The 25,941-nt window shown below is 33.6% G+C and overlaps 1 protein-coding gene and 1 non-coding gene across 3 annotated transcripts in view; both read right to left on the bottom strand.

Moving 5' to 3' along the window:
- Positions 1 to 25,941, bottom strand: part of POLA1 (DNA polymerase alpha 1, catalytic subunit) — a 343,224-nt gene that overhangs the window by 272,763 nt on the left and 44,520 nt on the right. For both annotated transcript variants that reach the window (XM_051985075.1, XM_051985076.1), the window contains exons 23-26: positions 25,714 to 25,813; positions 24,140 to 24,264; positions 17,780 to 17,929; positions 17,389 to 17,511 (exon numbers count right to left, since the gene is read on the bottom strand). In XM_051985075.1, the coding sequence (XP_051841035.1) occupies positions 17,389 to 17,511; positions 17,780 to 17,929; positions 24,140 to 24,264; positions 25,714 to 25,813 (498 nt within the window). The remainder of the gene's footprint in view (positions 1 to 17,388; positions 17,512 to 17,779; positions 17,930 to 24,139; positions 24,265 to 25,713; positions 25,814 to 25,941) is intronic.
- On the bottom strand, positions 24,909 to 25,040 carry LOC127558515 (small Cajal body-specific RNA 24). The gene has a single exon (XR_007952894.1). It is a non-coding gene; the product is annotated as a small Cajal body-specific RNA 24 (non-coding RNA).

Raw genomic sequence — 25,941 nt, forward strand, 5'->3', positions numbered from 1 at the left:
AATAAATGCCTTTATTGGGGACTCACGCCACTACTAGACCTCATTTACCACCGTATCCTTGTGCCGAATCCAAGGGGGGTTGCAGGGGAGCTCCATTTGACAACCTGTACCCCAAACCTGCCACTGGACCTCAACTAAACCCTAATTTCATTTAGGTACCCCAAATCTAGACCTCAACAATAGGAACTAGAAAGTATCATATTCAGATGACAGTACACAATACATTTGTATATGGATATAAAGTATGCAGAAAAGTTACATGAGCAGTATGGAATAATAGAAAGAAGGGCTTTCATTAATTTAATAACTGCCCTAAAAGTTTTCCCATATCTTTCCTCATTCTCCCTCCCCAAATCCAGACCATGCAACTGACAACATAATCTTGATTGGATATGGCCCTGGATAAAATGGGAGACCTTGACCTTTTTAAACTAAGATTTTCCACAGATCACAGATTGAGGCAATACTTATTCAGTGATTAAGGCTAAGTAGCAAATAAGGTAAAGAATCTCCTCTTTCACTCAGTTAAAAAAAAAAAAATCCAAACAAATAAATTAATCTGGGAGGGGAAGACCCTCAGGGTTTCTGGCCAAAGCAGAAATGACTGCTATTTACATTGAATCTCAGTCAATAAGAATTCAGTGAAGATTGATTATCTAAAGGAAGACTATGTCTTTGAAAAAATTCAATAGAAGGAAATTGGAAGAACAAGAAGAGGGATTTTTTTAAAAAGTGGAGATAACTACTGTAAGACCAGGCATAGTGAGCAGGCGCTGTTTCTCAACCCTTCAATCAAGAAAGGATGTTTTTGGTTTTTTTTTTAAAAGAAAGGATGTATAAAGAAGGTGGTGTTGAGCACTACAAATATGTTGTGTAAATCACCCACCAATCACAAACCTACCACCTTTTTAAACTTCTCGAACTCTTTAACCCTTTTCCAACACCTGATATGACTAATCACTCTCTTTCTTCATGCTGTGATTTCTCTTGATTCCCCCCTAACATAGCAGTCAAAATGAGACTGTGAAGAGAACACATAACTACTGATATCTACTGCTAGGATCTTTTATTGTATCATATATTTCATCCTCCTATCAAACTTTTATTTTTCATAGTTTTATAACAGGATTCAAAATCTTGCTTCCTAGGTCACTTCGGCTCATTTTAATTTCATTTACCCCATTTTGGCACTTCATTTCAAAACTGCTCTGAAGAAGGAAAGTTGGAGCCAAGTAATGGGGCTAGTAGCCTTACCATCCAAGAACTGGCTTCTTTAGGAGATGTAAGGATGTAAGACAGCATGCAACCTCTGATGGAGATTTTACAATTCCCATCACAAAAGGATTCAGCCCTGCAGGTTCATTCCCAAGAGGCTGCCAGCACAATATCAAATCTACAGATGATGTAGAGGCAGTAGTGGACTGAGAGAATACATAACACCAACTCCCTAAATGAAATCCACCCCCAGGAAAAAAAAATTCATGAAGAACTCAAGAACTAATCCTAAGGGTTTTATTACAGGCCTTCCAAGGAAAGATGTCACTTGACGTGATTAAAAATAAATAAGAGTAGGAAAACTAATGGGTAGTTCTAACACAAAATGAAGGAAGTAAAAAAAAAAAAAAAAAAAAAAAAAAAAAAAGCTTCCAAATACTGCCAAATCTACTACAATACAAATTAACTCGGAGAAACTGGAAACCCCCATTGTGTGGAACATTAAGAAAAATTAGTGACTAACACAGGAGGCAGCAAGTAGTATTAGCATATTCTACCCTACTGACTTTAGCAATGAAAGGGAAAGGGTTGAGAATAAAAATAGGAAACAGGCAGAAAATGTGTATTAATTCTTCCTCTCTCCTTGCAAGAAACAAATTATAACACAGGTTCATTTCATTACACCTCACGTAAGAGAATGAAGCACTGTTTCCGGGCAACAAACACTTCAGTAGCTTAATATTTAAAGTGCAGAATCCTAAAAAGTCGGTGAATGTCTCAGAATTTTAGTGCACAAACTTACGTCTCTCTATTTTTTTGTATCAGGTCCCATTTCATTATCTTCCTGGTTCATATAATGGTCTAAAAATAGGCTATTTTTTTTCCCTTTGCATTATGATTGGTAAATAAAAGTTAGAGAGGTTGTCTTACATGAACATTAGTTTCTGTTCATCAACCACAGATGGCTGAATACATTTTCTGAATGTATTTATTTATTCTACTCAAGACAAACAATTTCTGACCTTCATCATTCCAGTAAGTGGTGTGTCACCTAGTGCTAACAATACAAAGACATGCTGTGGTGCCATTCCAGGACCTAATGTCACCTCTCAATTATGACTGCTCCCATTACCATTACTGTATCCTACAAAGAATGCAGTAGTATGGAGTAAGAAAAGTCTTTGTCATCACCTTTCTGTCTTGCCCTTGCCTCTCAAATCTCTTTTTTTCCTCGTCTTATATCTCAAGTTATGGAAAAAGACAATCTCAAAAGGGGTTAATAAGAATTAAGTAACATAGCACATTAAAATCAACCACATGCTTTACAGGGACTTTTTCATAACACCATAGATTCAAAGCTAGAAGAGACCTTCGTGATCATTAGTTCTCCCTTCTTATTTTACAAAGAAACTGAGACTCAGAAAACTAACTGACTTCTTCAAGGTCACGTAGGTGACTCAGAATTTGGACTGGAGGCCTCAGATTCCAAAAACTAGTGCTCTTTCCAATCCACCATGCTAATTTTAATCAGGAAATGAACACTCAAATTCCTTAAGATCTATGTCTTTAAAAAAAAAACAAAAAAAAAAAAAAACAGTGGATTTCAAATCCTGACTATACAATAAGTGTGAACAAAATTAGGATGATTAATAGATACTAGATATTAATAGACTGTTAAGTTTTGTGACAGCAGGAAATATCCTGGCACAGTGTTCTGTGCCCAGTAGCTACTTAAATACATTTTTAATAAATCACAGGAGTTAGATATTTTCTTACTAAAAGGGTAAGAAGGTCAAAGCTACTCCAAGTCAAGACAGTAGTTAAGAGCAAAAGGACCCCTGTGGCAAAAGCAGCACTTGAAAGAAGACTAAGAAAGACTCGCCACTCTGACTTCAAGTCCATTTGGTCTTGTTTATTCCACTTAATATATATCGGTGAAGATGAGAAATCAGATCTCTAAGTACATAATCTACTGTAGTATACAATCAAACTCATAGTTCAATTAGGTATGCCACACTAAGCAATTCAAACTTGGAAAACATATACATTAGGAATAATTGTTCACATTAGTACAGGAGTGCATGTCTAATTAGATGACTATTGCTATAAGGTTTCTTTATGTCAAGTTCCCATAATGTGTTTTTAAAATATACAATTTGAAAGGAAAAAAAGTTTATATACAATTTAATAGGTTTTGTTTTGCACTAGTTCTCTGCTTCCCTTCCCCCCAAAAGCAAAATATATTGATGTAAAGGAAATGAGATGGCAAGACGGAGTAGAAATTGCATTTTAATTGGATTTCTAGTCAAAACTCCTGGATGTGATTCCTCTTTATAGCTGAGCAACCTTAGCCAAGTGACATTACTTCTGGAATCCTCAATTCCTTCTCCAACTAGACAATCTCTAAGGTACTTTCCCACTCTACATCCTATGATATGCATTAAAACAAATGATCAAGAAACTGGAAACATCAATAACAATTTCAGATTTTATGATAATGGAACATCAGGAGAAAAAAAAAGAGAATTATAAATCTTCTGCTCTCACAGCAATGGTCTTTTTCCTTTTTTCCTCTTAGATATGGTACTTTAGCAATAAAGGTCATAACAAGAGTTTATAATGAGAAAGAAAAAAAACCAGTTTGATAACAGCTGAAGATGATAACTTATGAAAAACTGGTGATGTCAATTACCCGTAAGGGATGTTCAAACTAATCAAAGAATTTGTAGGGTTTTTGTGTTTGATTTTTTTAGTTTTTAAAAGGCCTACTACCTCTGAGTTCAAATAATCCTAATATCTGTTTCTGGTATATTTCTTCTACCCATTTAAAGTCCTATCATGAAGAAAATTCTACAGATAATCAACAAATAAGTTTAACTTCAATATTTTCAGATGCCTGGAAAACAGTATCTTTGAAAATAAAACACCCAAATAAGAGATCTGAGAAAAAGCCAACATAGCTGACAATTTTTTTCTTCATTAATAAAAATCAATAAATTTGAGCCCATGTCATCGACTACCAATAAATCTGGAGAGGAAGTAAATTCTATTTAAGATTTACTTCACTTTCTTTAAGCTTTAACTTTTGATTCCATCTTCTCCAAATCTAATCATCTCTATTATAAATCACCACATCTATAATACATTAGTTTTCACCAATCTCCAAGAAGCTAAAAAATTGAATTCAGAATTTGGAGAGTAAAAAAAAAAAAAAAAAAAAAAAAGCAAGACAGATTTCTTATAGATTATCAAATGTTCTTGTTTGCAGATGACACAATGCTAAATGCATCAAGCTCCAGGAAGCTTCAGAGTCCTAAATGATATTCATAATCACTTGGCCTAATTATCTACCCAGGAACAATCAAGTGGATGAAGAATAACTATTGTCCTGACTACAATATACAGGTATAAAGAGAATCCAAAGTGCTAGTCCACCAACATCTATATCCTGAGCCAACTATAGATGGACCAAAAATTAGCTCAGAGGAAGAGAATAGTCTTGATTGCATATGGAAAATTGTTCAGTGTTTTAAGTGAAACTAGACTTCTCACTGAAACAAAATGCTACTTTAAGAAAATATCAATAGTCATCTGGTATATGAAATCCTATAAAACATGCAATATTATAGTCTTTGAAAAATTAAGGTTATAAGATCCACAAAGTGAATCAGAAAGATCAGTGGTAGAGCTAAGTATCATATAGCACGTTACCAATAAAGAATATGTGCACTAGGGATCTCTGGAGCTTGAGACCAAATCTGCACTCAGTAATCCAAGTTTTACCCTTAAGCAAAATAAGCCTAATTTTTCCTCTCTGTGAAATATCTCAAATATCTGAAGACTATAATCATGTCCTTCAAAAATTTTCTTTTCCTCCAGGAGAAAAAAAATCTTCCACCCTCTGTTCCAATTGATTTGTTCATAACACAGTTTTTAATCAAATGCTTTCCTGAAATCAAGGTATCCAGAGTGTTTACAATATCTCTCCAACATACTTATCTAGTAAACTCTTTCTGACAAAAAAATGCACTGCACTAGATAATATCAGTGTATACAGAAGAGAGAATTTTTGCTTTATAATCTGCTTAGGAAAATTGAAAACATGCTTATGAAACAAATGAATATGTTTACAGAGCAACATATCAATTAGTACAAATTAAAAGAAATACAAATTGAAGTAATAAGTACTCAATGAGTGATTAGGTAGAGATGTGAATAGACATCATGGGGTTGGTGACTTTGGGGATGATTTTATTGGTGAAAAGAGAAGAAATGTCATTTGCAAAAGCAAATGGAGTGATTACAATATGAGGAAAAGAATGAAGATTAGCTGTACTGAAGTAGAAAAGTTTGTGTTAAGGATAAGTACTGTAATAAGGAGGTTAAGGAAAGAGAAAATAAGGTACATAGAAGGATGTTAAGGAAACACTTTAAGAATAAAGAAAACCAAAAGATGGTTATTAGATGGTTTTTCATTGGACACTAAAACTTTCTTGGAACCAACACAAAAACATTTTTCAATATCTGAATCGCTCCATGATTTTATTTGAAAGGACAGCCTTCAAAAGTAGGAATTGCAACCCCTCTATATCTTCTCAATCTATGTTATTCCTATCCATATTTTCCCATAAATGACAAAAGATATAAATACCCAAGATGCCTTCTTGTGGTGCTTCTAATTTCTTGGTGGCAACCATATGATAGCACTTGGTTTACATTCTTGATATTATCCTTTAGTCCATGTCCTTTTCTAGTCAAATAGATCTTTAATATCCTTTCACATTCTTTGAATATAGTCTCCCTTTCCCTCTCTCCAATCCGTTGCACTTAAGCACACTGGACTTCTAACTATTCCTTCCATTCAATAACATCTCCCAACTCCTGATTTCATACCTGTTTACTAGTAGTTGTTCCACCAAGCCTGGAATGCTTCCCTCTTTACCTCTACCATCTGTCTTCTTAGTTTCTTTCAAGTGTCATTTCAAATCCGACATTCTGCAAGAGAACTGTCATGATCCCTCCCATTCCTATTGCTTTCCTTGCCTTTAAGATTCTCATATAGAGTGAATATTCACTCTATATCTTGTATGTGCATAGTTATTTGCATGTTGTCTCCCCCATAAAAATGTGAGTTCCTTGAAAGCAAGGATTGTGTTTGTGCTTTACTTTGTATTCCTAGCACTCAGAGCAGGTTCTCCTACATAGTAAGTGCTAAATAAATTCTGTCAAGAATTACTGTCAAGTAATTGTTAGTAATATGCTGCGATTTTACAACTACCATGTGCCCTTTCAGTAATCTGTAATACGAATAATCCAAACCATGAGGTTTCACAACTGGAAGTTATATGGCATAATCAGGAGAATATTGATTAGGCTTCTGAGGTATTGCTGAGTTTGTAAACAATGAAAGACATTATTCAACTTTCTAGTTATGATCCAGCTTGATCTCATCTTCTTACTCTATTATGGGCACAACTCAATATCAATATGAGCACACTATATCAAGTGTCCTTAACATATACTGATTATCTAAACTCAATAATCTGCCCATTCAACTATGTGACATAATCTAAGCAATATGCACTTTTCACTTGCTTTTTTTTCCATGATGGTTGCTGAAAACCAATGTTATCTTGCATTGCTAGTTCCCCGAGTTTTGTTTTTGTTTTTTAACGACAAATTATGCTCTAATGTTAACTGTCCTGAAATATTTTTAAAATGTACAAATAAGTATTCCCCTTGCTTACTGGTAAATAAACATGTTGATCTGACCTCTCCCTTCATTTTTCTTAATGTTACATTTGATTCATTACCTAAGGTTTATGTCCATGCCCTTGAGGTCATGGCCATTGTCATTTATCTTCTTTTCCCCACTGTAGTGCATACTCAGTAGCTATTATCAGAAGCATTTCTGGCTATTATACAGGAACTAGTAATTAAAGAAAATATTCACCACATAACCCAATCTTCTGGGAACAAATACTTTTTTTTTCTGCCCCACACCACAAGTGGTCACAATATCTGGACATTCCTAGAAGACACTGAATTTTTGCAGTCAAATGCTGGCTGTCCAAAGCATCATGTCATGTAGCTCAACTTAAATAGAACATATACCCTACTCCTTCAGCAAGTTCAAAGAAACATTAGATGAAATCCTAAGAACAATGTACGCTATTTATAGTTCTCCAGCTTATTAAGTTTCCCATGCCTCCATTCAGTCCAAAGACACACCCTATGGCATTGGTCAGAAAATACAGTCTGTGTTTATAGCAGCAGTCTTACAAAAAACAAATCAGGAATAAATACAGACAAGCAATCAACACTACATATTTATGACACAAAATTGATTTATGTGTCATATAAGCTCCTTACAATAAAAAAAAAAAAAGGTCACTTGCCTTAGGAAAATAGCTCTTATGTAAAGTAAAAAAGGCAAAAATTATAGAGATCAAAACCCACCCCTGAAAAAGACTAATTGTACAAACTCCACATAAATGTGGTGGTACAGGTCTTGATAGTTTCCCAAAGATATTAAGAACCATTTTTCAGTTACATTTTGCTTTGTTTTACTTCTTAAGAGTAGGAAAGCATTATAGAGGCAAATCTTTTTTATACAGCAGAGTTCAAAAGAGGGTAAGAATCACTCCAACCACAAAAATTAATAACTGAAAGCAAACAGGGACAGCTGCATGACCCAAAATTGGCACCAATTTTCAGAGAAGGAACAAGATCTCTAAAACTATTACTAGAGGGCTCAGGAATCCCTGGCATAAAATCAAGCAGCTTCCTAACATATATACAAACATAAAATCATTCTTCCATAGGTTCCCCAAAACACTCACCACTTAACAAAGTCAGCCTGAACACAATATTTACCAAAATGGCAAACTGATACAAGGAGACGCTGTCTCTTGAGAATCATTATACACAGACAGAAGGTAATATATGCATCTTCTCTACAATAAAATTCCCCAGATTTAAATAAAGCCAATGGCCTTGACCAAAAATAAAGAACACTTTTTAAAGGATACCCAGGTAATATTAAGGAAGAGAAATACTCAAGTGCCTTGAACTAAGATCAAATAATAAAAAAGTAAGTTCAGAAGGAGTACTCCTCTTTAGTAGTAACTCAATTCAACACTTAGTAAGAACTTACTATGTGCAGGTTAATTCTGATTTTCATACATGGCTCATAGAATCTCTCTCATAATTTTAATCACCTTAAACCCTCAGACAAAAAACTTTTTAGGGGTCTCTTACAAAGCTACAATATTCTTCATCTCACCCATTCTACTACCTCTGCCAACAGATTATACAAATGAGAACAGATATTTGCTTTTGTTTTTAATTTTTTTTTAAAGATAAAGGAATTTAATAGATGGATATGCTGGTTGTGGTTAAACTGGTCCCTTCAGACTTATATCAGCACTGTGATCCTGAAAAATTCACTAACCACAGATCTTGATTTCAGCCAGCTCTCTCCTGCCAGGCTGCTTTAGCTGAGATCCCCACTCGCCAGAAGACCTGCTCTAGTTCTGCCCTTGCTCTTGCCACTTGAGGGCCTATGCAGAGAGAAGGACCCAAGAAGGGAGTCCAGCCTCTGTAACTCAGGCCATGAAACTGAAATACACCTTAAGGAGCAGGTAAAAGAAGCAATTTAATAATAAGAGCAAGGTCAGCTGACACAATCCTTAAATATAGTAGGCAACAGCAGGACAGATACATAGTCTGCTAGAAAATAAAAGGAGCCACAGCCAATTTCTGGAAAGATACCTAGATGTCCCAGGCTCAGTTAAAACAGACAAGCTAGGAGAAGGACACTCATATTATTAAAAACTAAAGAGTTCAACAAGTGTAGATATGACAATGAAAAAGCCCTAGAAGTAGATGAGAGCCTTGGTCAGTCAATGCATGATGGAGTAAGACCAGAGCAGGACCAGAAACGGATCATGATGGGGTAAGGGAGACAAATCTTTAGTCAGCCAAGATATGAACCAAAGTGAGAGAACTGTGGGTCTAAAGTGAATTAGGACAGGGCCATAGATAAGCAAGTCCTACTAAAAGGATGAACTGGGTTTGTTACAGTGAGGAAAGAGAGTTCACAGAGGAACTGAGAAAAGAGGAACAATCAGTTATAGCATGAAAAAGAAACCAAATCTTAAAAGTGTTCCTTCACTTTTTGGACTCTTTCCCTTCCTTTAAGCTCAAGTGAAATGGTACTTCCTCTAGGTAATTCTTTCTTACTTTCCCTCACATTTCACCATGCACTCTAACGCTCTTTTTAAAAATCATCTTGGTGTTTTATCCCACTATTATACAGTAAGGTACTTGAAAGAAAAGAAGTTGTCTTAGCTAAATTTTCTATCTTTTCTAGCACCATACACTACACTCAGGAGCTAATTATTAAATAATTTCTACATTTGTATTTATGGTTATTCTCTGATCCTAGGAAAATGACATCCAGGGTTTAACCAATAAGAGATTACCCCAGGAAGTGATCAAAGTTGAGCATCCCATGGGAGGTATAACTCCTGACAACAACCTAGGATTTAATCTTACCTAGTAATCTTGTCCATCAAGAATACAGAATGACAAATGAGATAGATTGAGAATTCTTTTATATCAAAGTCTCTTATTTCAAAACAAAACCAAATATTATAAACCAACACTTAATTATTTGTAAGAACCATAAGATAAAAGAGCATTTTGATTTATTTGATTCATCTACCTATCTTTTTAATATTGGTATATGCCTGTGAGATAGGGGACTTCAAGAAACTAAAATCCCACAATGAATGTAGATGGTGGGTAAACTTCTGCAACTTTTAATTTTAGAAATAAATTGCCTAGGGCACAAAAAAGTTAAAATGTCTTTCCCAGTATCATACTTGACAGAGGTGAGACAAACTTATCTTCCTCACTCCAAAATCAGTTCTCAATCCAGGATGTATACACAACTATAAATCAGTACTGTAGAAATTAGAAGTGATTTTAGTAGTAGTTGTCGTTTTTAAATATAGTTTATGAAACTTCTGATAGTACCCAACTCACCCACCCAAAATTATCTTCAAGATAGTCATTCCTACACCTTCATAAACACACACACACACACACACACACACACACACACACACACACACAAACCTGTCCTCCAAATTATTTGTTAATTGGGTGGGTTAATTAGACATAATTATAATAAACTGATTCAAATCCCCCAAACTAAATGCACTTTAGGACAATTCAGGAGTCAATTTTTTGTTTCTTTCTGACAATGCATTCTTTAAAAGATAAAAGAAATGAGGGAAAAAAAAAGAAGGGAAGGCAATATGATTTTCTGCTTAAGAGAGCTATTAGGCAAGAGGCTATGTATGTACATATAAGTTTCAGGCAATTAGCTCTCATTCTGATTTTCATGCAACCTGCTTACTAGTGAATAGTAGTTAATAACTTCACACTCCCCGCTGCCCCTACCCCCAAGGAAGGAAGGGCAGTTTCTAAATCATTGCTCAGTCATCTTGGATCACAGCCAATGTCAGAAGCTTTAGAACACCTGTCAAATAACACGTTGCTTGTGAAAAAGAAACACATAGCAAAGTGCATTTATATATAATTTTCATATACATGCTGATTGAAAACAGAATGAACTATAGTTTAACAGAAAGGTATTTGTTCTGGTTAAGAATTTGAGAGAAAGAAGTTTTCCTGATTCATTAATATAAAATAAACACACTGATAAAATCTGATCTGCCATAGTAGCTCAATAGCTCTCACACAACGTCAATCTGTCAAGGTTCACTTTATATCTGCTCCATTCCCAACAGTCTAAATTAACATATGATATTCCAAGGAGAAACTATTCAGTTTCCAAACTTTCACCCTCACATACACATACCACCACAAAAAAAAGTAAAGCAAAAAGGAAGACAGGAAAAAAGGAAAGCTTGGCATCAAATAAGTTCTATAAAGTTTCAACTTTTAATTTTCTTTGCTCTAGTACATCTTTTAGTTATTACTGACAATTTGAAAATGACTTGAAAATATCTCTCTTGACAATTTTTATAAAATATTGAATGCCTATGGAGCACTGGCAGAATAAAAGCCAGTAGTAAGTAGTCAGTAGTAAGCCTACCTAGTAGTAAGGGTAAGATCTTAAAATTCATTAAAGAAACAAGAATAAGTACTTAACCAACAAATTGAATAAAAGGACAAATTTTTATTTTCTTTAAAAATCTTTTCCTATGGGGCAGCTAAGTGGTGTAGTAGATAAGAGTACCAGCCCTGAAGTCTGGAGGACCTGAGTTCAAATCTAGCCTGACACTCAGCTGTGTGACTCTAGGCAAGTCACTCAACCCCAATAGCCCCAGCAAAAAATAAATAAAGCTTTTCCTAAATATTAGAACTTGAGTATTTACATGTTTTTGTTTGTTTATGAAGAATAGCATAAACAGATCTTTTCAAGAAAATTAAAAATATTTTTTTCAAAACTTTATGACTCCAATATGCTGTGTAGAATTGCTTCCAAAAACCAAGAATATTACCACTCATTAATTATAATTAACCTTATCTTCAATCCAAACTTGAATGGAAGAAAAATATTCAATTATATATTTGGAAGTAAATGCAGTGTATCTAGATACTTAAGGTAACTAATCTTCCCTATTAGCTCTGCAATGGAACTGGAATCAAAAGCTTTGTATCTGAATTGAACTCTGTCCCTTAGAATCTATGTGACTAATCAAGGACCTCAATTTTAGAACTCTCTATAAGATAAATAGAGGGGTGACACATTATCTCGAAAGTATTCTTTCACATTAAAAAAAAAGTTTATGATTCTAATCAAAAACACTGTCTTTTTTTTACTAAAGATTCATATACTTATATCAACTTTTAGAAATAATTAAGATATAGTATATCTTATGCACATGTCTTTAGTGCTATGCTTCTAACTAAAGATGAGATCTTTGATCTCTCCAAAAATGAGAATAATCATTACCACAACAATTATGATAACGATAGCCAATATTTACAGGGCATTTACTATGTGCCAGGCACAGTGCTAAGTGCTTTACAGTTATTATTTCATTGTATCCTCACCACAATCCTAGGAGATAGGTGTTATTATTCCCGTTTTACAGATGAGAAACAGAGTTTATCTGACTCACCCAAAATCACACAGCAAGTAAATATATGAAGCTGGATTTAAATGCAGATCTTCTTGCATCGAGGCCCAGTGTTCTATCCACTTTGCCACCTATCAACCCCATGATAAAAATGATACAACTTGCCATATAATGAATTCTCCTACACTAATGATACCTTCACCTGCATATCCAATGTCTTACCATTATCTTCACCACAATATCTCTGGACAGAAACAAACCAGGTTTTTCTTGGAAGAATTAATTTGTGAACTCACTAGCCTCACATTCAAGTTTATCCAAAAAGTAAAACCTATTCTCTAGTAAGAAAATCTCACAATCTATACTGGAAGCCATCGCAACAGATCATAGTTATGGTGCAGTTCCATAACTCAAAAAAGACTATGAAGGCAATGGGAACTAAATATCCATTTCAACTGAAGTAGGAGACAATAATATTTAAGACAACACCTTATGTGAAGGAAATCTGAAAATGCATAAGAAAAAAAGAGGAAAAATTAAATCCAAAAATATCTGTCAATCTCTAATTACTAAAAATGGCATAAAAATTGTCCAGATCTTTTAAAATTGATCTAGCCAACTATAATTGGGGTTTTTAATAGTACCAGAAGTGTCTATTTAAAAGCAGAAATGAAGCCTGTTTTCTGATTAAAATAAAGTCAATCTGATGAATATAAAAGAGTAAAGAATTATAAAAATCTTCAGAAAGTTAAAAAAAAAAAAAGTCCAAGAAAAACCACACCATGTACATATCATATTATTTCAACAACACTGGAGAAAATTTAAAAATATTTTCCTAAATTAATCCCAGTACTCATATCCTCAAATATATCAAAGAAAAAAACCTCTGAATTCAATATAGGCATCCCTCTTCAATTAAACATAAAACAGTAAAAATTCCTACTTGTAAAACTAGTGCTTTATAATTTACATAGCACTTTCTTCACAATAGCTCCATAAGTTAGGGTTAGCTCTCTTATCTCTCCAGGCCTGGATTTGATCAGTATAGTGAACCCTAAGTTGGAAAATCTTCTCCAACAAGGCATATCATTATTATCTCACAATTTACAGACTTTCCTGGGGCACTGAAAGGATAAGTGAATTGTTCAAAGTCACACAATCAGTATGTGTCAGAGATAGGACTTCCTAATTCCAAAGCCTATTCTCTATCCACTGTAATACATTCTAAGTATTATTATCCCTATTTTACTGCCAAAGAAACTAAGGTTCAGATAAGAAAAGCATCATTTGAACCCCACATCTTCTAACTTCTGAGCTCATAGCTTTTTTTTTTTTTTAAACACTATATCACACAGTTTCCATATATAGTAAAACAAGTTGCTCTTCACCAACACTAATCTTTTTATTAAACCACAGTTAACAGCAGTGGTCAGACCCATCTCTTACTATGTCTTTCAAATTACTTTCAACACACCCAAAAAATGTTCAAGAAGCTCTCTACCCATCCTTGCATGTTTTTACATGCAAAGAGCTGGGCATTTCCCCCCCACATGCATACTATATTACAAGCAACACAAAGGCACACAATCAAGAACTAGACCGGCAAAGAGGCTGGCAAAGATTTATTTCAGGCAACTGCAAAGAAAATGAAAATGTATGAGATGCAAAGTCAGTAGGCTTCAGAATAACTCTATACTTGAACAATATGATATATTTTTTGACTGAAAGAATGCTGTTAAGAATCAGATTCTCCAGTCCAAGAATCAATATTTTTCCAAGGTAATAAACATAACAGAAAGTATAGATCACTCTGTTGCCTTTTCCCTCCATAACAACCCCCTCCCCCCAAAAAAAGGGTTTGCAGTTCTATTGATTATTGATTCTTCTAAGTCAAGAGTTTTTAATCTTTCTTATGGGCCCTTTTGGAAACCTGTCGAAGCCTGTGGACACCTTATCGGAATAGTATTTTTAAATGTACAAAATTCCAAAGGAAACCAATTATATTAAAATACAGCTAATATATTTTTTGTAAAAATAAGATCAAATATTCCAAATTAAGATCTCCTTCTCTAAATGGAAACATTAATGCCGAATTAAAGAATTTTCAGAACTACATTTTCAATTGTACAGTAAAACTCCTTAGTGCTAAAACAATGGGGTATAGTTATATAAACATATTAAAATTTCTCAAAATTATTCTTCAGAAGTCTCTGATCAGATATACTGATCCTAAATAAAATAAATCAAAGAATTATTCTAATGAAAGCAATTCTGCATTTACAAAGTCCTATCTAAAGTTTAACAGCTTGAAAAGAAAATTTAAGTTAATAATTAAATTAAAATAACTGCTTTTAGCCCAATAAAACTTCTAACTAAGGATCATAAGTTTTCCAAATTCAGAAATTGTTTCAGTCTTTAGGCTTATATTTAATGTTCAATAATTACAAGACTAAAATTTTTCAGATCAGTTTTAGCCACTGTCTTTTATCAGATAAAAAAAACTTTTTTAAAATGTCTGGAAGATGTTTTGACATATAGGAGGTCACTAAATGAGTGTCACTATTGTTCACAGAATAAAAACCTTAATTGATTAATGATCACAAGGTATCTATCGCCATCTAGTGAACATGAACTTCAATTACTGCACTAGTCACTTCACTATTGATAGCCCTGTATTAATGGCACAAGAGTAAATGAAATACATACTGTTGAATATAGGGGGCATGTACCCACTCACTCTCTCTGAAAAGAGAGAAGATAAATGTAATTTGTTATGTTTGTGTACCTAGATGTATTTTGATTTTTTCTTTTAAAGATTTCATTTTTATCTCATTGGGAACACAAATTTTTTTTCCTCTTAAATAACATATCCTATGAATTTGTGGAAACATAAGTTTCTCCCAGCCACATTAGCTTCTTCACTATTAAGAGACGAAAATTATAAACAAGATAAAGTGAAAGTTGAAGGATACCTGTGAAGAGGAACTGTTGATGTCCATTTGACAAACCACCAACCTTTATAGTATAGCCATGCCTTTAAAAGTACAATTAGTGATTATGCTGAATCTCCATTAAGCGTACAACATACTTGATTACAGAAATTATTAGGTCATTAAATCTAAACTTGCACCTTTCTAATAAAATTAATGAGTACATATAAAATAATCTCTGAAGTACTGAAAAGAACACAAATTTTTAGCCCTACCCAGAGTAAATGTCAAGTTGTATTTTATTGCAAAATCTACACTATGTGTCATTTTGGTATCATGACATACTAAAATGGATTCTCTCAATTTATTAAAATACTTGCCATGACTGCTTCTGAAATTTAAAAATTTCTATGTTCTTTATATAAAAATGTTGCTCAAGAGGTATACTTCACTGTAAAGGTATTGTATTATAACAAAACATATGCAAAATTGGTTAGCATTTGATGATATCCTTCCTCCCTGTGTTATTTTAATGACGACCTAAGAGAATTTCCAAATCACAAATCTCTAATTAAGAGTCTAATACTACTATTTAACATTACCAATACTGAAGGCAGAAATTATCACAAAAAATCATTTTGGCTTATAATGCTTTTATTAAATCACCAAAAAAAAAAACAAAACCATAATTGGATTGCACCAAGGTAACTTATGTGTGATTTTACATGGTACTTCCTTCTATAACAAAGCCTCTGGGGCTAAATTGTATAATTAGTATTTCCCAATAACCCCAAATATGATCAACTTTCTCGGCTCACAATTGCTAATGTGGGCATGGAAATCCTAGGTAAAAGGGAAGCTAGAAGCCAAAGTTTTGAGTCTTAAAATGGTTAAGGGTGAAGAAATTCTAGATACCTCTTTATTGGACTATTTTTCAAGAGAGGAGTAAGAAGGAGAAAAGGGAAAAAATACATATTTTAAAATAATTTGAGTTTTGCTTTTGTTCTATTTTCAAAGAGAAATGAAAATTGAGGTTAACTTGCCTATTAAATCCAGCTCAATGAGAAATGCAGTCCTTAAAACATAATAGATATAGGGGGAGGGGGAAACACTGGTCAGATTTGGGGCTTATCATTACCCACAGTGCCCTGTTCAGCTTGCAGGTTTCTGAGCCAATGATGAAAATGTAACTACAGGGATTTCCCAACAGCAAGAGGCACTCTCCAAGGGAGTAAATTGTCAACTATTGCCTCTCATGAGAAACTTAAGAGTAACCTTGATCCAATCTCAATAGTCAACCTATGTATTATCACCCAGTTGGGGCATAGTGAGTGCATTTCCTAAATATAAAAATAAGATGGTATTCCATCAGGAGCTGCTGGATGCATGCACAGAAATAAAATCTGAATAATTCTAAAGTAAACTTAACGTAAGAAACCAAAATTATCCTCTCCTTCTTCCAAATGCCTCTAAAACACCCATTTCCATCATCTACTTTATAGAAATACCTATATCTTCATATAAGTAGTCTACCCAATCCTACCCAAACAAGACAGGATGGCCATCTGGAACTGAGAGGCAAGAAAATTTCAGAATGGCTGTTCTCTAAAGTACATCCCAATCCAGAACAAGAATACTAACATGTAAGGTAATGGTCATTACCAAGTGTATGAACATTTGATCACTGTGTTTTTCAAACATACTATTCCAAGAGAGGCAAATCATCATGCTTATTCATACTATGGACAGAATTTCTTGAGATTAGGACAGTGTAGCTCTATAAGTCAACATTAATTTAAGATTCTAAAAAATATAACTCTAATTCTTTAGTATCTGGGGGAAATGAATGAAAGACAATATAAAGTGTGAGTGCAGATGAAATCCACATTTCAATGAATACCTTATCTTAAACTTCTTAATGTCTCATAACTAGTGATAACTATGCTGTCTTAAAACCACTTAAAACCTTGTTAAAAATCTCAAATTTATTCTAAAGGGCACTTGAAGTTGCACAATTCGATTTTTAAAAATTAATAAAATATATTAGAGGACTGGTCTTATAATTGCAAGAGGAATAATTGAAAAATTCCCACTTTCAAAGATTTCAAGATTCTGCTACTTACCTCCCTTCCTTTGTAAGTCACCAAAGCAGCTAATGGTTTCGCATAAAATCTGCTAAAGGAGAATCCAAGACAGCCGTACATACTATTTGCTGTGAGCTTCAAAGCCTTCTGTCTAATGTCATACTGTAAGATTACAACATGGCCAAAAAGAAAGAAATCAGAAATTGCTGATACATAATATTTGCAAACATGTAAACAAGTATGTTAACAATAAAAGGGGACAGGCATATTACCATTACCTTCCACCATACACAGTCCTGCACCTGAGTTTGTCAACAGTCAACCTCAAGTATAATCTTCGCATACTAAAATACCATTGGACCTAAAACCATTATAATTCCATAAACTTGGACTTGCTGAAACATTTCTTGCTTAAAAAAAAAAAAAGTACCTGTAAAACCAGGTCTGGATTTAAATCTTGCTGTTTCATGAGCTGTTTGACTTGTTTTCTCCTCTCAACAAGTTTCCTGATTTCTCTGGGTAAAATGCCCATTTCTAAATCTGGATCTGGCAAATCAGGAATATTTTCTTGCTCTTCATCCTGCCAAATAATACATTAAAAAAAAATAGTTGTGTCTAAAATTAAACTACCAAATTACCTATTTTTTGGATAAGAATATCTACAGATATTCACTAATGGCATCTGTAATTGTTTTAATTAAAAATATTAAGTATGTACTCCATGATTACTGCAAACCTCCTGTTACAAAGAAAAATTAGAGAAAACTGAAGGCCAGTTGGGGGGAAGATCTCTTTTTTCATATTAGATGACAAAATGCTTTAAAGATAGAACAAGGAACTAGAAGTTACAAAGCTAAACCCGGATACCTTCCCTCCCTATTATGTAACATTCTTTTCACTCTTTTCCTTTGCTAGTCATATTCCCATCCTCATATAGTAGCACCATATTTTCCCCTAGAACTAGCCCCAAATTTAAAGACAAACCAACACTCAAAAAGAATCTGATCTCTTCTGAAACAGGTAAAACAAAAGAAATCTGTTAACCAAGCTCTCAGCTCTCTTTGTAAATATGAAAATCTTACCACTTTTCCTAATTTGCTTTTAAAATGAAAGCTGTCACAGGAGCTTGGAAATTAAATATTCAAAAATACTCTTTTACATGAAAGTTTCTTAACCTAGGGCCTTTTAAACTTAAAAATATGTTTTTTAATAAGTATATTTCAATAAAATTGTTTTCCTTTATAATTCTATTTATTTTATACATTTAAAAACATTATTCTGAGGAGTCCACAGGCTTCAGCAAAATGCCCAAAGGGTTTATGACATAAAAAAAAAAACGTTAACAATTCCTGTTTTAGACCATTTGCTCTTCCACACAGGCTACAGAACTGAAAAATATTCAGAACTGTACCTACTATTGTAGTATTTGGAGTGAAAATTCAACTAAGATGCTAAAGTTTCTTTTAAAATTGTGAATGCATATACTTTCATGGGCCATAATTCTTATTTTTAAAGGCATTTCTTACCTGTTACATAGTACTTTATATTTGTAAATTACTTTGTAATCACTACAAGAATAGAAATATTTAAGAAATGCCAACAGCAGTCTTGTTAACTTCTATAGCAAGGAAAAAAGACTGCAACCTCCATTAATACTAACATACTCCAGAGTATGTTACAGAAAGAGTGTGAGTTTGTGTGTGTGTGTGTGTGTGTGTGTGTGTGTGTGTGTGTACCCTTTTAAAGGCTCAGAATTAAAAATAAATCTGCTTAAAGGATGTCAAATCCACGCCACATAAAAGGTAGAAGAAACCTTGGATTTTGCCAGTTTGTTGTGAGCTAACAAATCCACTTATCTGTTTATGAATATTACATATCTACACACTTGCAGCAAGCTACATACACGTTTGTACTATTATAAAGACCCATTTTTTCCAATATAGAAGTAAGAAACAAAATCTAGAAAGGTCTAATATTAAATTATAATTCTTTTATATCAATTGCCAAAGTAAACTACATATATTGTAAACCACTATTTACATTAAACCAAACTCACATAACCAGATATTTTTTTCTGTGCTAAACAACAAATATTTTCACTAAGCATCCATTATGTAGAGAGCACTATGTTAGGAGATATACAAAGATTAAATAAGGCACAATCTTAAAAACAAAATTTTACTAAAGTAAGGCTCCCATGTCAAACTCACAATCTAATATTATGCAGAACTCACAATCTAATACCTAAACAATTAACGGTGCTATGAAATTACATGAATACATAAACAAAGAGTTGCACAAGGTCGAGGAAGAGACTGATGGGAGTGGTAGAAAAACTTTATGAAAAGATGGTAGTTGATCTGGGTTTTAAAAGATGGGTAGAATTCCAATAAGCTGAAATGGGGGTGGAAGAGACATTCTCAAGTGTAGGGAACACAGTAAGATGTGTACAGAGAATAACAAGCTGTCCAGTTTGGCTAGAGCACAACACATATAAAAGTAGAATACTGAGCCAAGAAGTTAGAAAATTAAAATAGTGCCTAAAGTGTCAGGGCTTTATTTAGAAGGCAATAAAGATTTGAAATCAGGCAGATAAAATGACTAAAATATCCATACCCTTTGGCCCAGAGATTCCAACTGCTAGGTGCATAGCCCAAGGAGATCAATGATTAAAAAAAAAAAAGTCTCTATATATAAAACCAAAATATTTATAGCAGCAATTTTTGTGGTCACAAAGAACTGGAAATAAAACAGATGGCTATTGACTGAGAAACAGCTAAACAAATTCTCTTACATGAATGTAATGGAATGTTACTGTGCTTTTAGAAACAATAAATGCAGAGAAACAGTGAAAAACTTTGATGAACTGATACAGAGCCAAGAAAACAATAGTCAGTTCTGCTATAATACTTGTTTTGAAAACATAAATTTGTTTTAATACAACGGATATTTAAGGGAATAATTTTAAAATACCATGAATTTTGTGTCTGTTTTATGAGTGATTTCATGCAGTCCACCTAGGCTGACCTCTTATCCTAGGCCACCAAGTTTGCCAGCCTGAGGTCATAAGCAGAGTTACTATTTATGTATTTCTTAACCATTTAGCATTTATAAAATTAAATATATAACACGTATAAGACTAATTTTTATTAGGTTCTCATCTCAATTATGTCATTAATAAAAAAATTTTGTATTGCTAACACTATTTTTTTTAATGAACCCAGTGGTTTTTGACATGCTATTTTACAAAATACAATAGGAATGCATTAGGAACATATGTTAGCTTACAGCAGAATAATTGTACACAATAAATAGTGGAAGTAAAAACAACTACCATAATACTATAAAGTGAATTTGGCAAAATTACAAAGAACCATCTTGCACCCAAAGAATATATGAGAAAGTTCCTTCTCTCATTCCTCTACACAGGTGGTCAATCAATGAGTGTGGAATATTGCCCACACCATTAGATGTTTAGATATTTTCATATAATGACTGATTTTGCTAAATTTTTTTTCCTTTTCTTCCCCTTTTGATTTTTTTTAAAAAAATTCTTTGTTATAAGTGATGGAGTTATCACAGAAGGAAATATCAATGTTAAAAATAAAAATCCATTTTGAAAGAGGGAAAAGGCAATAAGGAGGCTCAAAAAGGTTTTCAGGGGAAAAAAAAGATGTTCAAATCTGCATAAGGAAGTTCACATGGCACAATTAGGCAGCACTTTTTATAAAGAATGGGTGGAAAAAACAAGAAGCTGAAAAAGTGATTCAAATAGACTAGGCAGGAAATGAGACCTTGTGCAATGTGATGTTCATAGTGACATTGGAGAGGTGAAGGTAGATTAGAGAGATGCTGCTGAAGTAGGAACAACAGGATTTTACTTCTTATTGAATGTGAGACATTAGAGAGAAAGAAAAGCCAAGGGTAACACCAACATTCTCACTGTTGGTGACTAGGTGAATAGTAGTGCCACTAACCAACAGAGAAATCAACTAGGAAAAGTTAGCCGGGGGGGGAGGGAAAGGGGGGGAGAGAAGAAAGTGGGCATTTGAGATTTTTCACATCTTTAAGTGTGAGTTGATAAGACACTCATGTGAAGTCCTCTTATAGATACTTTAAAGTGGGATATAAGAGGGACAAACGATAGTCAAAAACAAAAACTTACAAAACTAGAGATAAGGAATAGTAAAGAATCAACAGAAAAGAAGTAGTCAGAGAGACAAGAGAATGTGGAGAGCAGAATTAGCTAGCCTCAAAGAAAAAGCATATCCAAAAAAAGACTTATCGATCATGTCAAAGGATAAGAAATAAGAAAAAGCCTTTGAGATCATTGATTGGGAAGTCAGAGGGGAACTCAAACAATTTTTACAGTATAGTACAAATGGAAGCCAAATTACAAAAAGGTGAAGAATAAGGAAAGGAAGTTGAGTTATGGAATATAGGCTACTTTTTCAAGAAATTTTAACATTTAACATTTAACAAAAGAGGAGATAGGACAATAACTTAATGCAAGAGGAGGGTTCAGGGGTAGCTTTTTTCTTTTTTTTTTTAAGATCAGGGAATCCCAAACACATTTGCAGACAAAAATGAAAGGAGACAATGCAGATGAAGAGATTAAGATACATGGGAGAGGAAGGTACCAAAAAGTAGGAAGGTATGAAATCAAAGACAGAGAATAAGCTTGGCAAAAAGAAGGGATATGTTACCTCTGAGATGGAGAGAAGAAATAATACAAGAAAATACTGAAGCACTAAAAAAAAGTTGTTCAGAAATCTTACATCAAAAGGCCTGGATTCTCCCTTGTTGTTTATAAAGATGACATTAAGAAACATTCAAAAGAACAATCTTAATTATCAAAGCAAGATAATGCTTTTTGTGTTATTAGTTTTGAATTGTATGAGAATATTAAACCCATAGCGGATGCTTGGTATATGTGGTAACTCTTAGTGAACCAAATTATCTAAATAACTTGAATAACCCACACTGGTTAAATGGGAATTTACTGTACATAGCTGTACCCAAAAAGTAAAAAATTATATTCTTCTACTTCCCACCATCTCTATCATTCACTACATGAAATCTAAGTTCTAAATGTATATCAAAATAATAAAGGATTTTTTGCAAAGTGCTATGTAAAAATTAGTAGATGTTATTACTTTTCTAATAGTTTTAAATTTACAAATACCTAAAAAGGAGTGAAAACATTTAATTTATTACCTAATATAGGACTAAACCTTTACTTCTGGATGAGTATGACAAGGCAAACCTCAAAACTTCTATTGGCTTACTCAACGCTGTTATCTACTGTATTTGACAATAATGTAACATGATTTCAATCCACATAAGGATTATCTGAAGTAAATAGATTGGAGTAAGTCTTAGTGATTCAATACTTTAGACTTCACACAAGAGAATGCCATTATTTACTCTAAATAGAGAAATAATTTTGACTTGTTTCATCAGCAGAGGGGACAGAGTTATATATGTATTTTTACATCTCTCTCAACTTTTCCTACTTTCTAATCCTTATGACCAAACAGCCCCCATTTGCAAGATAGCAAAATTAGTCTGTTTCTATGGAACCCAGTAAGATTAAGGGGCCCTCTTACAGATAATTCTAATATACTACATGTACTAATGATCTAAACTGGCCACTCCCAACAGTCTTGAGAGGCTGTGAGTCGCTGCATTCACAATAACAGCTCTCATAAATTAAAAAGTTAAAAAGAAAACCATTAACTTCAAACCTTTACGAACATCTAGAAGTTTTTTAAAGAAAGTAAGAGGAAAAACAGGAGAATCAAGACAATGAATCTATGCCTTAGCTTTGTGCTGGAGAATACTATCAAGCACTTTTGCAAATGGAATCCTCTGTTGTCCAATCCAAGAGGAAAGGTCATGCTTCTCCAGTCAATATTTATATTTATTCTGTATATTTATATATTATCATTATCTCTCATATTAGAATGCAGACAATTTAAAAATAAAGTTTTTTTTTTACTCATATTTATATAGTCAGTACTTAGAAAAGTGACTGGCGTATAGTAAACAATTTTTGTTGACTGCTTAATTAGTTGAGTACACAGGTCACAGAATCATAGCTATAGAACTACAAGATCTTGGAGTGAAACCCCTTCATTTTTCAAATGAATTTTGGGAATTTGGGGCCCAACAGGGTGACTTGCCTAAAGTCACAGAGATAGCAAGTGGCAGATCCTGTGGTCCCAAATCCCATAAACTAAATCAGAAAGCTATGAGGGACACCAATGTCATCCAACAATGTGTTCTATGAAAACCATTAAGATGGAAAATTTTAAATGGAAAAAAAAAGTTTTATTTTTCTATCCTGAAGGTAGCAATTGTAATTTATTCAAATTATAGATCTGAAAATACTGACCCCAGACCATACAAGTTCTAAATATCTTATCTAAGTAATCTGAAGAAACAGTTAAAATATGTAGGCCAACTGTTCCTTACTTGAAGAGATTCTACAGCTTTATACATGACCAAAAAGCTATTCACAACCTCTTTCAGACATCAAAAAGTCAAACTAGTAGTTGATAAACAAAAAACAAAAAACTGTAACTCCTCCAAATACCACCCAACCATGTATTGCTCATTCCTCAAATCCAAACTATACTCACCCTTTTCTCTTCATATTTCAAACCCTTTTGAGCTGTCTAGTCAGAAAAGGCACATCTAAAAGGTGCCTTGGGAAGGAGAAACTACTCTCAACTATTCTCAAGTCCTATTTCAACAAAAAATCAAATTATATTAATTCAATACAAACCTCTGTGATTTTTTGGTCCTCTGAAGCAACTCTTTGCACAGTAGTAAAACAAATGTTAAATTCCTGAATGATTGAAGGGTACAAGCTGTTGAAGTCCAGAAGTAAGATAAATTTATCATAAAAACCTGGGAGGGATGAGGAGAAAGAATAATACACAAGAATTTCATTCAATTCCTATGGAAATAAATGAATCAGTGTCAATATCATACCAGAAACAGTAGAATTCAATAAGCAACATCAAAGCAGAGATGAAAGAGACTATTAAGTGCTTTCTAGCTCAAAAAAAAATGATTGAGGCTAGAGTGGCAGCAGATAAGATCCATGAAGACAGAAATTAATAGTAAAGCAAGTATATCATTGTGGTCTCAATTCAACAGACTCTCTCTCTGAGAGTCTCAACATAACCCTTAAAATTTTCCAGTACTGCTTCATACTGGACTTAACCTTATTATAATGCTTCTAATTAAAACAAACAAACAAAAAAATTGGTGCAATGGATAGAGAACCAGCCCTGAAGTCAGGAGGACTTGAGTTCAAATCTGGTCTTAGACACTCAACTTCCAAGCTGTGTGACCTTGGGCAAGTCACTTAATCCCATTGCTTTAGGGGGAAGGAGAGGGGGATGTTGCACTCTTTCCCAAGGGACAATTTGTTAAAAATGTTATGATGTAAATTTCAATCAACATTTCTTTTCCACAAATATATCTTCAGAGAATAGAGTGAACAGCAATGATCTCTGCTAAAGGTCAGTCAGGAGACCTTCAATCAGATTTGTCAGAAGTGGAACGATCCAACCCTTGTTTACTTTCCAAGAGTGAACAGATAGCTTCTATGTTTATGTGGGACACTGAGAATCAGTTATCTCCACATGAAGGAGAAACTGAAATAAAATCAATGTCCATTGATAAGAGAAATATTTAAAAGGAAAAATTAAATCATGGTTTGTCAAAAATCTCTCTTATGCAGTTAAGTACGAGGCAGATGGGTAGAAAGAAACCCTACCTGCTAGTCATTAAATGGATTAAGTCAGATTCAAAAATCTACTGTATAATCCAACAAAGATTCAAGACCCAACACAGCTTGCCTAGAACCATACAATCCAAGATTTAGATGTGGAAGAAACCAATCTCGTTTTCTAGATGAGAAGATTGAGCTCCCAAGAAACTAAATGATTTTCCGGGGGCCAGAGAGCAAATAGCTGGGCAAGAATTTGAGTAGAGATCTTCTGAGTCAAATCTAGCATTCTTGCAACTATATAAATGTGTCTAACAAAAGAAATATCTTTCTTGCTTTCATAAGTAATAGTGACAGTTTCCTATTAAATAAAAAAAAAACAAGATTTTAAACAAGATTTAAAAACAGATCCTTCTAGATCTGTAAATACTCAACACTGTTCTTTTACTACCTTTTTATAAAAGAATGAAACTATATCTCAGTTTGCAAAGCACTCAACTTTCAAGGAATTATCTCTAAACAGGTTTAAGGATTACCAAGAGAAAAAAAGGTTATTTTTCAAAAGGCAAAAATGTTTCAGCCTAGCCTCCATGTCCCTCAAGTAAGTCTCCAAACCTTACCAACTTTAGGATCCAATACCAAGCCACCAGCATATGCTGCTTTCTTTCGTCCTTTTTTGGATTTATTTGCATCTCCATCAATATCTTCATCTTCATCTCCCTATCATCAACAAAGAAAAATAAAGCCCTGATTAACCATAAAGAATTAAAAAGAGAAGAACAAGAAAATTGCTAATTATCTGTCTTCCTCAATCCTACTATGCAATTCTGATAATCACATAATCTTTA

The sequence above is a fragment of the Antechinus flavipes genome, chromosome 3 (assembly GCF_016432865.1).
Source record: "Antechinus flavipes isolate AdamAnt ecotype Samford, QLD, Australia chromosome 3, AdamAnt_v2, whole genome shotgun sequence".
Lineage (NCBI taxonomy): Eukaryota > Metazoa > Chordata > Mammalia > Dasyuromorphia > Dasyuridae > Antechinus > Antechinus flavipes.